The sequence below is a fragment of the Chiloscyllium plagiosum genome, chromosome 32 (assembly GCF_004010195.1).
Source record: "Chiloscyllium plagiosum isolate BGI_BamShark_2017 chromosome 32, ASM401019v2, whole genome shotgun sequence".
NCBI classification, from domain to species: domain Eukaryota; kingdom Metazoa; phylum Chordata; class Chondrichthyes; order Orectolobiformes; family Hemiscylliidae; genus Chiloscyllium; species Chiloscyllium plagiosum.
In genome coordinates, this window is record NC_057741.1 from 31,948,611 (window position 1) to 31,964,790 (window position 16,180).

The following is a 16,180-nucleotide window of genomic DNA, read 5'->3' on the forward strand; positions in this document are numbered from 1 at the left end:
AACTGGGATTAGAATAACTACATGGTTGCTTTTGACTGAAGCAGGTTCAATGGGCTGAATGGCCCTTTTCTGTGCTGTAGACAGCTCTGACTCTACAAGGGCACATTGTCCAAAGAGCAAAATAAATCTACAGCTCATACATAGATTGTGGCTGTGAACCTTTCACCTGGAATCCCAATGTGGTTTTAAGGTCAATACTTTCTATCTTGAATTCAAAAGTAATTGGAAAAGATCCAGTTGGACTATTACGTGGTGACTAACCTGCTGTTTATCTCCAGATCTTTTATACTAGCTTCCAGTTCTTCTGACGACTCCATCTCCTCTCGTCTGGGGCTTTTGACAGTCAGTGTCCGGGCCGTTTCTGGAGTGCCACTCGAGTACTCAGGCTGGGGCACGGGGAAAGACCCTGGTCTGCCTTCTGGCCTTGTCTTTTTGGTCTGGAACAGGGAGATAATGTTTGTTAAAGGGCCAGCAATTCAGAATTGGCCAGTCATGTGGGCACCTCAAAACACTGGCACCCTCACTCGTCTCCTGTGACTCAACTCACAAGTGTGACATGGTCAAAGATGTCCTCTGATAATTGGACTGAACTTTGTACGAATATGTCTTTAAAGTCCTGATGAAGGTGCCACTGTGGGGTATGATTGAGATTATTACTCTAGCTGTTAAGTTCCATGTGCTGGGAAAGAATATTATATGTGCAGGTTTAACTGGGTAACTAGTTTCAATTGATAACAGAAAATATTTTGGAGTTTCTCTTTTCCTCGTCACTTATTCAATACTGGAGCATTACAAAAATAGATCAGTTTCTATTCACCTTACCAATCAGTCAGACCCACCGTTGTCTAATAGAAGTCTATTGAACTCCATGACCGCAGCACTAGTTGCTCTCAATGGCCTTGCTGAGTTGATGAGTCTGCACTAGAAACATGAGAAGCAACTTCCTACTTCCATAATAAAGTGCATTGGATCATGAACGTTGTAAGTTGTGGGTGGTTTGAAGGACTTGCCATGTGTTCAATACTGAAACCACCGCTGATCGCAAATCCACAGGACTTGGAGGGTGGAGAGAACTCTAGACCTTCACTGGGCCTTTACTAACGTGGGTTTCAAAGGATCAGATATGACTGAATGAAATGTATAAGGTTCTCACAGGGCTGGACAGGCTACGTGGAGGGAGGGTGACTTTTCATGGTTGGGAGGCTGGAACTAGGGGACACAGTCTCAGGCAGACCATTGAGGACTGAGATACGGAACCATTTCTTCACTCAAAGCATGGAATTCTCTGCCACAGAAGTCTGAGGGGGCCAAGTCACAGAATATATTCTATAAAGAGAGAGATTAACTTTTAGATCTTTAAGGTATCAAGGGGTACGGGGGGGGGTAAGCAGGAATATGGTGTTGAGATGGAGGGTCAGCCATGATCATATTGAATGGTGGAGCAGGCGTGGAGGGCCCAATGGCCAACTCCTGCTCTTAGTTTCCATGTTTCTCTATGGGGAGGGAACCTTTTCATTTTTAAATAATTTAACTCCCACAAACCGTGCAGATTTTAATTGATGTAGGTAAACTGGGAGGATTAATCATGGAGGCAGTGAAATAGTGGTAATGTCACCGTTATTAGCAATCCAGAACCTCAGGCTAATGACCTGAGTCATGGGTTTGGATCCTACCATAGCACACAGGAAAACTTTAATTGAATTAAAAAGAAGCTGGCTAATGGAAAACTGTGCAGCCACTGCTGTCAGTTGTAAAAAAAAACAATCTGGTTCACTAATGACCTTTAGGGACGGAATTTTACTGTCCTTATCTGGTCTGGCCTACATGTGACTCCAGACCCATAGCAATTTGGTAGATCTTTAACTGCTCTCTGGGCAATTAGGGATGGGCAATAAATGTTGGCCTGGCCAGTGATGGACAGATTCCAAGTCCATTTTAAAAAAAAATTAGCCTGCTGAGGATCCTGACGTGTTGGAATGGCACTTGATGAGAGTTTGAAGATTGTCACCAACTTAGTTTACAATTGTTCAAACATCACCATCAGTCAGGAACATTATCAGCCTCTGCAGCATTGAAGGAAGCTCCTAACCTCATTGTGTCTGTCTCCATCTCTGGACAAAGTTATTTGATTTGTTCTACTCTCCTCCCCACAGCTTAGAAATGATTTACTTCTGAGTGTGTGAGCTGCTGTCTTTTATAAGTGACTTCCTTCAGCACACTTGCTCAGATATTGTAAACAAATCATAACAAGTTCTGCTGGGTTAACAAAACAACATCATCTCCTCATTTGCTCTTTTTCCATCCCTACTGTAAACCTGTAACCTCTGGTTCTGTGATCTCCTGCCAGCGCAAACACTTTGCCCACCACCAGCCCCAGGAATTAAGAGTTGCGTTATTAACAAAAAGGCTACCTTTACTTCCTGTGCCAGGATTGCTTCCAAAGCGGCAGCCTCAAGAACAGAGGAGGGACCACAGGGTATCAGGATGGCTCCTGACATGGACACACACACACTCACACGCACTCACACACACACTCACACACACACACACACACACACACACACACACACAGACACTCTCGGCTCCTAAACCTGACTTAGTGTCAAGCAAGTTTCTCAGTCTCGTAGCCCCACACAGCAATTGAACGCAGGGAAACCAAACCTTTGCCAGCTGGCCACCTCACTCTCCATTTGTTCCAACAGGCCATTGTATTTGAAAGGCACAGTGCTCTTGCTTACAATTAAGTTTCAATCCATCTACTCAGCACTTTCTGTTATTTGCATCCGGTCAGCACATTTTTGCAGGGGGAGGGGGCAGATTCAGTACAAAACAAATCAGCACAGTTAAAAAAGAAAAGGTCTGTGGTGTTTGATTAGCCTTTATGAAGCATAACTCTTTTCTGGAGCCGACAATAACAATTGTGTGGTCGGAACATAAAAGGCAGGCTATGTTTCCTGTGATGGCAACATGCCTCATGCAAATGAGCTTACTGATATTTCGCATTAATGATTAGTAATCATTTACAGCCGTCGAGACGGGAGGTGAAGAATTCAGCTGACGGACAACCGGGCAAAACAACAGCAGTTTAAGACGTGCCTGATTTTCAGCTGGGTTGTAAAATGGGCTGTTAGTTCACAATTTAATGAAAAATGTAAAATGGCTTCATGCTTGACCATTCGAAAAGGTAAAAGTTACGTTGCCACAGCCCCAGAGAACCATTGACTGCTCTCTCATTAGAGAACGAGTGAGAGAGACGACTGGTGGTGGTTTAACCTGAGGGTCACCACGTCTCAGGCCAGGGAAGAGATTATGAAGGAGGGTCCTTTATGATAACCTCAGCTGGTGCAGAATTTTTTCCCATGCTGTTGGCATCACCCTGCATCACAAACCAACCACCCAGCTGACTGAGATAAAACTAATACAAATGCTTAGCATCCAACTCACGAAAGACTTCCATTTATATAGCATCTTCCCACAACTTTCCAAAGCATTTTTCAGCCAATGGAGTACTATTGAGGTAAAGTCTCTGTTGTAATCAGAAATGCAGCTCTCTGTCTAGGCACAGCAAGCTCCTGCAAACGGCAACACAACCATAACCAGACCATGGCTTAGGGTTTTGCTTGAGGAATCAAATATTGGCCAAGATCATCTGTAAATATCTTCACAGTCTTGCCATCTGATAGTCTGTACCTGCCTCAGAGACTAGCGGGTACCTTGCCTGAATGTTCGATTCAAGAGATGGCATCTGGAACAGTACTGCGGTGAAAATGCTCAGCTTCCAGAGGGGAACCTGAACCCATTGCCTTCTAACAAAACAAGCCGAGGCTGACACAACATTAAACCATGCCAAGTAGTTTCCACGTCAAAATCCAATAGATTACCAAAGATTGCAGCATTTAATATTGAAGGGATCCACTCAAAAGATCTTTTCACTTTGTAGTTACTGACTGAGATGAGCTGCCAGAGGAAGTGATGGAGGCGGGGACAACTACACCTTTTAAAAGGCATTTGGATGGGTATATGAATAGGAAGGGTTTAGAGAGATATGAGCCCAAGTGCTGGTAAATGGGACGAGATTAATTTAAGATATCTGGTTGGCATGGATGAGTTGGACCGTAGGGTCTGTTTCTGTGCTGTACATCTCTAACTCTACGTGGGGTAACACCAGCATTTGTCAGTTTTTCCTTCGGCTTCCTCCATGACAGTGATCAGCCGCCAACGAAGTATTTCACTGGCTAGGAAGAATTTTGTGTCTTGCTACGCTAGCCAAAGGCACTGTGTGAATTCTTTTCCTTTTGGATTGGACCATAAAAACTTTAAATGTCGCAGTTCACCCATTTGTGAGTCATAAGCGTTGCTGGTTCAAGTATAACTCCAAGATGTGAGCAGAGAAATGTAGGCTGATGCTCTGAAGCAGTACCGAGGGAATGCTGCACTGTTGACTGTGCCATCTTTCAAAGGAGACATTAAACCAATGGCATGGCTGCCCTCTCAAGTAGACATAAAAGATCCAATGGCACCATTCTGATGAAGAGCTGGGGAGTTATTCCTGATGTCCTGATCAATATTTATCCTTCATTCAGCATCATGAGAAACAGATTATCTGTTGCCCAATTATCAGATTGGCTTTTGCACTGGTGCTCTGGCTATGGAAGATATGCAATCAGTGTTTATCACACTGATTCCTGGGATAGTAGGAAGAGAGACTGGATCAGTTTGGACTATACTTGCTGGAATTTCCGAGTGAGAGGGGAGTCAAATCCTAACAGTACTAGACAAGACAGGACATTCTCAATGACTGGGGAGCCCAGAATCAGGGGTCACAGTTTAAGGATACAGGATAGGTCATTTAGGACAGAGTTGAGGAGGAATGTCTTCACCCAGAGAGTGGTGAGCTTGTGGAATTCTCTGCCACAGGAAGTGTTTGAGGCCAAAATATTGAATGCTTTCAAAGAGTTAGATGTTGTTCTTAGGACTAAAGAGGTCAAAGGGTATGTAACCTTTGTGATGACACTTCAAAATATCCTTCATTGGCTGCAAAAGCACTTTGGGCTGTCCAATGCTCATACAATGGGCTGAATAACTGCAAGTCTTTCTTCTACAAACAATAATCTATTAGCTTTATACAGCAGGAAATTAAGACCATCCAAATCTTACAGGTCCACAATTGGATGGCGCAACTTTATGTGACATAGACACCTTTCACCACATGATGGTTGGACCGACTAAGATGCCAACAAGCTGCCTGCCAATTTCAGCAATCTGTCAGTATGAGGAAATGATGGCCAGGGAACAGAAACGACAGTCCTTCGACAGGTGGATAAACATTATCAACAACAATAAGGAGAAGAGTGAATGAAAAGATGTCTTGCTGTTTGTCACCACAATGCTAACTGCACTGCAGAAAAGGGAGATGCCGTGCTGTTGTGTATCCTCCTAAAGCACCATCTTCAGCACAGGCTGACTAATTACAGCTCGTTGTGCGCACATCACCCATTGTGAGCTAACAAGAAGAATTCTCTACTTTTTGGCAATGCATTCTGTCTGCTTCCCATTGTGAGCACATTGATGATAGAAACTTCGAAAACAGGAGCAGGAGTAGGCCATTCAGCTCTTTGAGCATGCTCCGTCATTCAACATGATCGTGGATGATCATCCAACTCATGCCCTGTTCCTGATTTCTCCCCATACCCTTTGACCTCTTTAGCCCTAAGAACAATGTCTAACTCCTCAAAAGCATTCAATACTTTGGCTTCAAATACTTGCTGTGGCAGAGAATTCCACAAGCTCACCACTCTCTGGGTGAAGACATTTCTGCTCATCTCTGTCCTAAATGACCTATCCCATATCCTTAAATTGTGACCCCTAGTGCTGGGCTCCCCAGTCATTGAGAATGTCCTGCCCATGTTGCCCTGTCTAGTCCTCTTAGGATTTGACTCCTCTCTGGCTCTTCGAAATTCCTGCAAGTATGGTCCAAACTGATCCAGTCTCTCTTCCTAACATCCCAGGAATCAGTCTGGTGAACACTGGTCTCATATCCTCCAGTACCCAGAACACCCATCTTCAGATAAGGAGACCAAAACCGCACACAGTACTTCTGGTGCGGTCTCGCCAAGGCCCTGTATAATTGCAGTGAGACATCGATAATACAGTACACCTCGTATTTGTGATTTTCCCACACTTGCACAGCCAAGCACTGGCTTGTCATTTTCGTTCCTGGCAGGAGTTGGATAAAGACCAACAGTGAGAGAAAAAGCCCAGCGGGTGCTAGACAGCTGAGGTTATAAACTCATCAGGCAACATCCTGTGAAGAGCCAAGGGTCCAAGTTGACTTTCAAAGTATAAGCCCTGGTTGAGAACGGAAAGATATTGCACACCGATGGTGTTTAAGGCAGAATGTGACTGAAAGGAAGAAGGCACAAGAAAAGACTCGCAAAAGGCTGAGGTCAGAAATCAGGAAATTGTCAAAGGCTGAAAGATACAAAACTTTCGCTCAAAGGGCTGGATGGTTAATAAGAAGGGGGAGTGGGCTGAAAGTAGCTGAGCAATCACTTCAGCCAGCAGGGGATTATTCAGTCATGCATACTGGGGTAAACCTTCTCCATTTGGGTGCAACACCCTATCTACCCAAGCTTTGGCTGATTCATTCAAACAGTAATCCGGGGGAAAAGCAGGGTGACTACTCCAAGCAGCTCTCTGAGAGTTTCCGTGAAGGTTGATGCTGAATGAGTCCTTGAGCTGACCCAAATAATTGCGATCTGCCAGGCATGGCCTATTGGCACAATAGCAATTTAGAGTAAATCCAATCTCAATGTTGCGGTATCATTGTCAGATTATCTGTAGGGTGAGTGATGAAGGAATTTAAGGGGAAGAAAACTCTGTGCTTTCCTCATAACAGATCATAGATCAGAGGTACCCAGGTCAGTATTCAACCCTTAAACAACACTTAGTAATTAGATTATTTGATCATTTATTTCATTACGGTTTGGGGGAGCTTGCTGGGTGTGCTTTCACTACCAACATCACTCCCACAGCTCATGGCACCTATCCCTGCAACCACAGTAGGTGTAACACGTGTCCATTTACTTCCTCCCTCTTCAGTATCCAAGGATCCAAACACACCTTCCAGGTGAAGCAGCACTTCACCTGCCTTTTAGAGTCGTTGAGATATACAGCACGGAAACAGACCCTTTTGTCCAACTCGTCCATGCCGACCAGATATCCCAAATTAATGTAGTCCCATTTGCCAGCACTTGGCCCATATCCCTCTAAACCCTTCCTGTTCACATACCCATCCAGATGCCTTTTAAGTGTTGTAATTGTACCAGCCTCCACCACTTCCTCTGACAGCTCATTCAATACACGCACCACCCTCTGTGTGAAAACGTTGTCCCTTACGTCCCTTTTAAATCTTTTCCCTCTCACCTTAAACCTATGCCCTCTAGTTTTGGGACCCCCTACTCCTTGTTTATTTACCCTATCCATGCCCTTCATGATTTTATAAACCTGTACAAGGAGATCCCTCAGCCTCCGACACTCCAGGGAAAACAGCCCCAGCCTATTCAGCCTCTCCCTGCAGCTCACTTCACACAATCTCATCTACTGCATTTGCTGCTCACAATGCAGTCTCCTCTACGTGGGAAACAAAGCAAAAACTGCGTGACTGCTTCACAAAACACTTGCATTCTGATCACAAAAATGACCCTGAGCTTCCAGTTGCCAGCCACTTTAATACACCAGGGTGAAAGTGAGGACTGCAGATGCTGGAGATTAGGGCTGAGAGTGTGTTGCTGGAAAAGCACAGCAGGTCAAGTAGCATCCTAGGAGCAGGAAAATTGACATATCGGGCAAAAGCCCTTAATCAGGAATGAGGGACTTTTGCCCGAAACATCGATTTTCCTGCTCCCCTGTTACTACCTGACCTGTTGTGCTTTTCCAGCACCACACTCTAGATTTTAACACACCACACTGTTTCTTGACTAACATCTCTGTCTCAGGCTTGCTGCAGTGCTCTTGCAAAGCTCAGCACGAGCTGGAAGAACAGCATCACGTTTCTGCCTGGGGATACTGTATCCTTCAGCACTCAATATTGAGTTCAATAACTTTAGGGCCTCAGCTCTCCTCTATTCTTACTCCAACCCCCACAACCAGGTCTTGATATCACATAGTTTGCTATTACATACCATCCATTGTTAGCCACTAATAACCTTCATTAACATTTATTCACTCTCCTAGCCAGATCATTATCCACTCCTTTGTCTGTCTAACTGTTCTTTTCTCAACCTATCATTTACTCCTTATCCTTCCCCCTACGCTATCTTCTGCATATTAACCAATATTTTCCTCGCTACCATCAATTCACTAGAACCAAAACGTTAACTCTGACTTCTCTCCACAGATGCTGCCAGACCTGCTGAGCTTTTCCAGCAATTTCCATTTTTGCCTCAGATTTAAAGCATTTGCAGTTATTTCAGATTTTATTTTGTTGTGGGTAAACTGGGTTCTTTGTTTCCTACAGTCTAACCATGACTATCAAAGCAAATTAGGAGTCTTTCATCGAAGGAAGTTTACAGCAAACACAGGCTGCTCGTTGTTTCTTTAGACCTACGCTTGGACAGTAATGTGGCTGTCTAGCCTCAGCCTGTTAATTGAATGGTGAGTACACTCCCTGACAACTAACAATGCAGCTTTTCAAAAACAAAATCACATTTTTTTGGTTGGGGGTGGGGGAAGGAGGTGTCAAGTCAGGTGGCCAATGCATCTGACATTGGGGTCCTGACCCCCTGGACAAGCAACCTGTCTGTTGTGGATTCATTGATAGAGACAATTCCTTATCATTAACTAATGAGGTTACCAGGATGGTACAGGGAGAACTTGATGGACTATGGGGTTATTTGTACAGTCCAACAATTTCTATATAAACATCCAAAGCAGCACCAGTCCATTAAACTTCAACAAAGTGACCAACCCTGCTTATGAATCTCATTGCCTTCATCACTCACAGCAAAGTAAGAAAGAATTGGCTTTTCTATTCCTGATCGTTGGCACATCTGCAATGTTTTTGTGACCAATCAATCATCTGACAATGAGTATGTAGGTTGGCCAGGTCTTTTGACAGCACTTTCAAAAACCAGCCACATACACTGGCAGCAGTGCTTCACCATGGATAAGATCAACACCCCAACACTCCAAGGCTCCAATTTCAACAGCACGTTTCCCCACAAACTCTGCCACTTCAAAAGTCAAAGGTAGCATGGTAACCACATGACCTCCAAATTCCCATCTAACCCACACACAAAGATGGCAACAGTTCAGATCACTTTTCTCTGAGATGTGTAATCTATTCCACCTGAGCTTGGGATGCACATATCCCTAAACCAAATAAAAAAGAAATCATGAGGAGTTGCCACTCTTGCGGAGTTGAATCTTATGCAGTCCCTTCAGTGTGGACAAATATAATTAAGCAAATCTAATTTTATGCCTAGCTGTCTTGAAAATAGTTCTGTTCTAAGCTTCTTGCAAAGCAGGCTCATTTTCTGTTTAGGCACTTTATAGCCTTCAGGACTCACATTGTGTTCAACAACTTTCAGAGCATGAACAGTGTTCTCCCTTCTGATTCCCCTCACATCACAGCCAAAGTGGCTTGTTTGCAGGGGGTTCACTCTCACAAAGCTGACTTATTTTCCATTATTCACACCTACCATTTTTTTTCCATAACCTATATCACTCGTCTATTACTATTATCACTCACCAGTATGGTCATTCTAAAAGATGAGAGACTTAACAAACAATCCAGGTCTTTTCAATATATAATTTCAGTTACCTCACATTGTAAACCTTTGCTATAAATTCTGTGTCTTATGATCTTATACTCTACAACCACCTAATGAAGGAGCAGCACTCCAAATAAACCTGTTGGACTATAACCTGGTGTTGTGTGATTTTTAACTTTGTACATCCCAGTCCAACACCGGCATCTCCAATCATATTACCACTCCCTTTGCCTTTTGCTCTTGGCATCCTCACCTTCCCTCCTCCTCCGCATCATCAACAGCATAAAATCCATAATTTTCCAGCCCATTCCAGTTCTGAAGGTGAGTCATGTTGGACCTGAAATGTTAACTCTTTCTCTCTCCACAGAGGCTGTCAGTTCTGCTGAGTTTCTTCAGCACTTTGTGTTTTATTTCAGACCTTTAGCACAACATTTTGTAATTTTGTTGCACTTTAATTTAATCATTTGAGCTACAGCTGACAATTCGTCGACCATATGGTAGTTTTGAACGGGTGCAGTTGAGTACAGCTTTTGTTGTACAGATCAGATTTAACATTTTGAGTCCTGCATCATCCGTACTGATGAAGGGTCACTGGACTCAAAACATTAACACTGTTTCTCTCTCTATAGACCTGTGAGGTTTCTCCAGCATTTACTGTGTTTATTTTAGATTTTCCAGATTCTGCAGTATTTTGATTTCATTGGCTCTAAAGTGCTTTGCAATGTACTGTGCTCATGACAGGCACTATAAAATGCAAATTTTTCTTTCAAACATTTCTTTACAGTTACAAATTTAAAACTGCATACTCGCAATCCTATATGTTCACATGGTTTCACGCACACAAACACTCTTATACAAACACAAATCCAACTATAAACAGATGAATAATCTATATACTCATAAATACGGTAAGCCATATACACAGGCACGCATTAATACGCAAACATGCAATGCAAAGGCTCAAACTCACTTTCGCATGCACCAGTTCTACTCTTCCATTTTATCCCATGATTTTGTCACAGAACAGATTCTTATTGTGCCCCACTACACTGTGACTTCAGCTGGATCTGTGCCAGAACGTGCTGCATTCCAGAAAATTATAAGCTACCAGGAGCAGCAGCCCAACTGCAATGAAAGCCCACTTCAGCTTCCCATCGATGGAGTTGCACTCCCTTACCTACAGGGTGGCTTCCTGGTGGTGAACACTGCAGCGTGCCCTCTGTTGTAAGCTGTTACAGCTGATGTGTGAAAGTGAGCTTCCCAGCAGATTTCAGGATCATTGAATGGCAATGATTTTCTTTTTTTTAATAATCATCTGACTTTATGGCCCGTACACACCCTAAATTCCAACGCATAATCGGACTAAAGATCCAAAGTATAATTAGTGGAAAGATAAGGCTGGGCACAGTGTGTTGAGTTACGGATTTCTTTATAAACAGTGACTAGAATTTGCTTGTTGTTTTGCTTTATGGCACATACTGTATACACAATACAGATAACTTCACAATATCATGACCTTGATGGAATAAAAGTCAAAACAGCCTACCTGAGTTTCTGCGATCAGAATTTACACTGTTTTAATTTAACTCGTTAAGTATTAGATTGCTGGCAGCATGGATCAAATGACATATGAGATAAACACAAGCAGGCGTGGTACAAAAAGAAATTTGAGAAGTTTGGTTTTGTTTCCAGGTAGTGCACTTTGATCAGCTTGGGCCACAACGATGGGAAGACTGGACAATAATCACCAGCTCCGTTTAAGGGACAGGGACAGAATGGCCATGTCACTGGATAATAGAAATCCAGAGACCCGGAGGGTTCAAATCCCATCTCAGTGGCTGGTGGAATAATTTTTGTTTTTAAAACTGGAACCTAAGGCTAATCGCCCAATTTTTACCATGAAACCATCCTCGATTGTTGTCAAAATGCCTCTGGTTCACCAACATCCTTTGGGAAAGGAAATCTGCTAATGTTACCTTGTCTAGCCTACATGTGACTCCAGACCCACAGCAATGTGGTTGACTCTTAGCCACCTTCTGAAACGGTGAAAGAGGCAATTAGGGATGGGCCATAGATGTCCAGTGCTTTCCAAGGCAAATTAGAAAGAAAAATGCAAGGAAGTGGGTGCAAAAGTCATTTTCTGCCTGAATGTTTCTCCTCCCCCTTTCTACTGAGTGGATTACCTGCGCTTTCCCACAGCTTTGCGGTTGAGTTTGGGATTGGAGAATTAATTGTGCTCCTGGCTGTATATGAGATTTTCTTTCCCACGATGTGGGTGTCACTGGCAAGCCCAACGACTATTGTCTCTCATTTGAGCTACAGGGAGAGGCTGGACAGGCTGGGGCTGTTTTCCCTGGAACGTCGAAGACCTTATAGAAGTTTACAAAATTATGAGGGGCATGGATCGGGTAAATAGGCAAAGTCTTTTCCCTGGGGTCAGGGAATCCAGAACTAGACGGCATAGGTTTAGGGTGAGAGGGGAAAGATATAAAAGAGACCTATGGGGCAACTTTTTCGAACAGAGGGTGGTACGGGTATGGATTGAGCTGCCAGAGGAAATGGTGGAGGCTGGTACAATTGCAACATTTAACAGGCATTCGGATGAGTCTATGAATAGGAAGAGTTTGTAGGGATATGGGCTGGGTGCTGGCAGGTGGGACTAGATTGGGTTGGGATATCTGGTTGGCATGGACGGGTTGGACCGAAGGGTCTGTTTCCATGCTGTACATCTCTATGACTCTATGACTCTAAATAGGCTGAGATATTTAGCTTCTTTCATGATGAAGGTGCACCTGGCATACTGTGATGTCGGGACTTCAGAATGATTTCAAACAGCCTGTTGGCTTTCTATTTGAGATAGCAGATAGAAGTGTTGTCACATTTATATCAGACTGGATAAGGCTAGGTTCCTTCACCAAGGGATGTCAGTGAATCAATTTTGGAAAACTTGGCATAGTCTTGATCATATGGACCAGATTTTTATTTAAAACTAAATGTCAATTGTCAAAGTCTAACAGCTGGATTTGAACCATCTCGATTATTACTCCATGCTATGAGATCACTACTGCTATAATATAACCATTATTCTATATTCATTGAGTCGGTGGGGTGGTCAGCATCAGGGATCGCTTTGGCATGACTATGTTTGCGGTACAAATTGACAACATTGATATCTTGAAGGGGTTACTCAGTTGTCTTTGATTTTGCTAGGTTCAGAATTGCAAACTAGCCTTCTGCCCAGAGTTAAAGAGGGACAAATATCCAATTTAAGGACAAATTACTGACCTGATTTGCCTGCTCCGTGAGCTAACTATTCAGCACTTCATACAGCATAACATGCACTTTGGAATGTCCTGAGGTTGTAAAAGTACAATATAAATGCACGTTCCTTCTCTCAAGATACCCATACCTTATTGAAGCTCTTGGAATGTGTTGGAGGAGTTGCTGAATTTTCTAGAGTCCAGCTTAGTTCATGGGATTTTGCCATTGAGATAGTCACCCTTTTATAAGACAAAGTAGTTTATCGAAATCCTGGGATATCACATGAAACACATTGTGAGATTTGCAAACTGATGTCTAAGGTGATGGGAAGTACTTACCATTGGCAGCTTGGCCTGGACAGTTGATTGTCGTTTCAGGATGATTCATGATTGGTGGGTGGCTGTGGACCTGACAACGTTCAGAGTACTTGTGGGTTTGTGGTTCTTGGTGTTGTCAGCCTTCCGTTTCATAAAAGAAATGTTTCGCATTACAGTGGTCAACCTTGCATTAAGCTTTACTCTGTCTGTCTTTGCCGCACTTGCTGCAGAGGAAGTCAGTAGACTGAGAAGGTGCACAAGTGGCTGGCCTCTGTTTTCTTTGGGCCCTCGTCCTGGGCAGCTGAGGCAACTGCTCCTGCTCACCTTTTCCAATGCCCTTCCAAAGAATCAGCCCCCAGAGATCATGGCCATCAAGTGACTGTTGCTCACTTGTCAGTGTCAATGCACCATCTTCATATCTCACTTGAAGGTGTCCTCATAGAAGAGGCATAGCCACTCAGCAGGTCCTGACCCAGTGATCAGTTCACTGTCCACAATGTCTTTGGGTGCACAGCCCTTGTTCATCTGATGAAGGTGGCTGAGCCAGCGCTGACACTGTGGGCTAAGCATTGAATGTGCAGTTGATTGCTTTTTACACAATGTTCAAGCCTAGACTCACATTTGGAATGGAGTCTGCCCCATAACAGGTGATCAAAGAAATTCTCAGCAGCTTCAGTTCCATTTGGCTCTTCAATTAAAAGTTAACATGTGCTATATCGACAAAGGGAAGGTCCTCTAGAGGAACAGTGACACGGGATTCAGGGGGTGATCTTCCGGTTTTCAATTTTTAAAACTTATTACTAGGAAAACAATGTGAAGGATGAGGAGCACAGCACAAACAGATCATACAGCACAAGTTAGAAGAATGAGGCAAGAGAAAATTAAAAATCACACAATACCAGGTTATAGTCCAACAGGTTTAATTTTAAGCACTAGCTTTCAGAGTGCTGCTCCTTCATCAAGTGGTTGATGAAGGAGCAGCGCTCCAAAAGCTAGTGCTTAAAATTAAACCTGTTGGACTATAACCTGGTGTTGTGTCATTTTTAACTTTGTACACCCCAGTCCAACATCGAGGCAAGAGAAGAAATTGCTGGAGAAACACAGCAGGTCTGGCAGCATCTGTGGTGAGAGAAATAGTGTCAATGTTTCAGGTCCAGTGACCCTTCTTCAGAACTAGATACTAGTTTGGAAATGGGGGTATATATGCTGAAGACAGGGTGTAGGGAGGTGATAAAGAGTCCCGAGGGAAAGAAAGACATCTAGGCAGACAAAAGGATGGATAATGGTGAGCCAGGGAGAAGGGAGAGCTGAAATTGGGTACCCTAAGTACGTTGGTTGCTTAAAACAGCCCATGTGATGACAGGGCATGGGTATGGAAGTGGATAAAGGACATTAAAGTGGAGTCTCAGGTATACAGGATAGTGAAGAGGGCGTTTGGTATGCTTTCCTTTATTGGTCAGGACACTGAGTATAGGAGTAGGAATGTCATGTTGTGGCTGTGCAGGACATTGGTTAGGCCACTTTCGGAATATTGCGTGCAATTCCTATTGGAAGGATGTTGTGAAACTTGAAAGGGTTCAGAAAAGATTTACAAGAATGTTGCCAGGGTTGGAGGATTTGAGCTACAGGGAGAGGCTAAATAGGCTGGGGCAGTTTTCCCTGGAGTGTCAGAGGCTGAGGGGTGACCTTAAAGAGGTTTATAAAATCATGAGGGGTGTGGATAGGATGAATAGACAAGGTCTTTTCCCTGGATTGGGGGAGTCCAGAACGAGACGGCATAGATTTAGAGTGAGAGGGAAAAGATATAGAAGGGACCTAAAAGGCAACTTTTTCATGCAGAGGATGGTGAATGAGCTGCCAGAGGAAGTGGTGGAGGCTAGTACAATTAGAACATTTAAAAGGCACCTGGATGGGACTAGATTAGGTTAGGTTATTTGGTTGGCATGGACAAGTTGGACCGCTATACATCTCTATGATTCTATAACTCTCAGGTGCTCAGGCACTAAACATTTTGAGCTTGATACTGAAATCTAAAGACTGCAGGGTCCATTAGCAGAAAATGAGATGCTGTTCTTCAAACTTGCACTGAGATTCCCTGGAACACTGTACCAGGGCCAAGACAGAAATGTTAGCCATACTATCCTTTCCTAGCTACCAACAGCTATTAAGAAGGGTCACAAGACTCAAAATGTTAACTCTGCTATCTCTTCACAGATGCTGCCAGATCTGCTGAGATATTTCCAGCAGTTTCTGCTTTTAGTCCAGATTTCCAGCTGTTCTTTGTTTTATTTTAGAAGAATAAGGAGTGACATCACTGAGACACATAAGACACTGAGAGGGTTTGATTTTGGAGATGACGAGGGGTAGATTTCCCTGGCTGACAGATCTGGACTGAAAATGTGTTGCTGGAAAAGCGCAGCAGGTCAGACAGCATACGAGGAGCAGGAGAATCGACGTTTTGGGCATGAGCCCTTCTTCAGGAATAAGAAAAGTGTGCCAAGCAGGCTAAGATAAAAGGTAGGGAGGAGGGACTTGGGGGAGGGGCGTTGGAAATGCGATAGGTGGAAGGAGGTTAAGGTGAGGGTGATAGGCGGGAGTGGGGGGGGGGGCGGAGACGTCAGGAAGAAGATTGCAGGTTAGGAAGATGGTGCTGAGTTTGAGAGTTAGGACTGAGACAAGGTGGGGAGAGGGGAAATGAGGAAACTGGAGAAGTCTGAGTTCATCCCTTGTGGATGGAGGGTTCCTAGGCGGAAAGATGAGGCGCTCTTCCTCCAGCAGTCATGTTGATATGGTCTGGTGATGGAGGAGTCCAAGGACCTGCATGTCCTT

At 43.8% G+C, this 16,180-nt stretch overlaps 1 protein-coding gene and 1 long non-coding RNA gene across 8 annotated transcripts in view; one reads left to right on the forward strand and one right to left on the reverse strand.

The window, feature by feature from the left end:
* LOC122539484 (protein FAM13A-like) overlaps positions 1 to 16,180 on the reverse strand; it is a 220,360-nt gene that overhangs the window by 94,350 nt on the left and 109,830 nt on the right. For all 4 annotated transcript variants that reach the window (XM_043674376.1, XM_043674377.1, XM_043674375.1 and 1 more), the window contains one exon: positions 262 to 437. In XM_043674376.1, the coding sequence (XP_043530311.1) occupies positions 262 to 437 (176 nt within the window). The remainder of the gene's footprint in view (positions 1 to 261; positions 438 to 16,180) is intronic.
* The window catches only part of LOC122539485, a 40,464-nt gene that overhangs the window by 11,629 nt on the left and 12,655 nt on the right, over positions 1 to 16,180 (forward strand). For all 4 annotated transcript variants that reach the window (XR_006309105.1, XR_006309104.1, XR_006309103.1 and 1 more), the window contains one exon: positions 8,519 to 8,655. This is a non-coding gene — a long non-coding RNA (uncharacterized LOC122539485). The remainder of the gene's footprint in view (positions 1 to 8,518; positions 8,656 to 16,180) is intronic.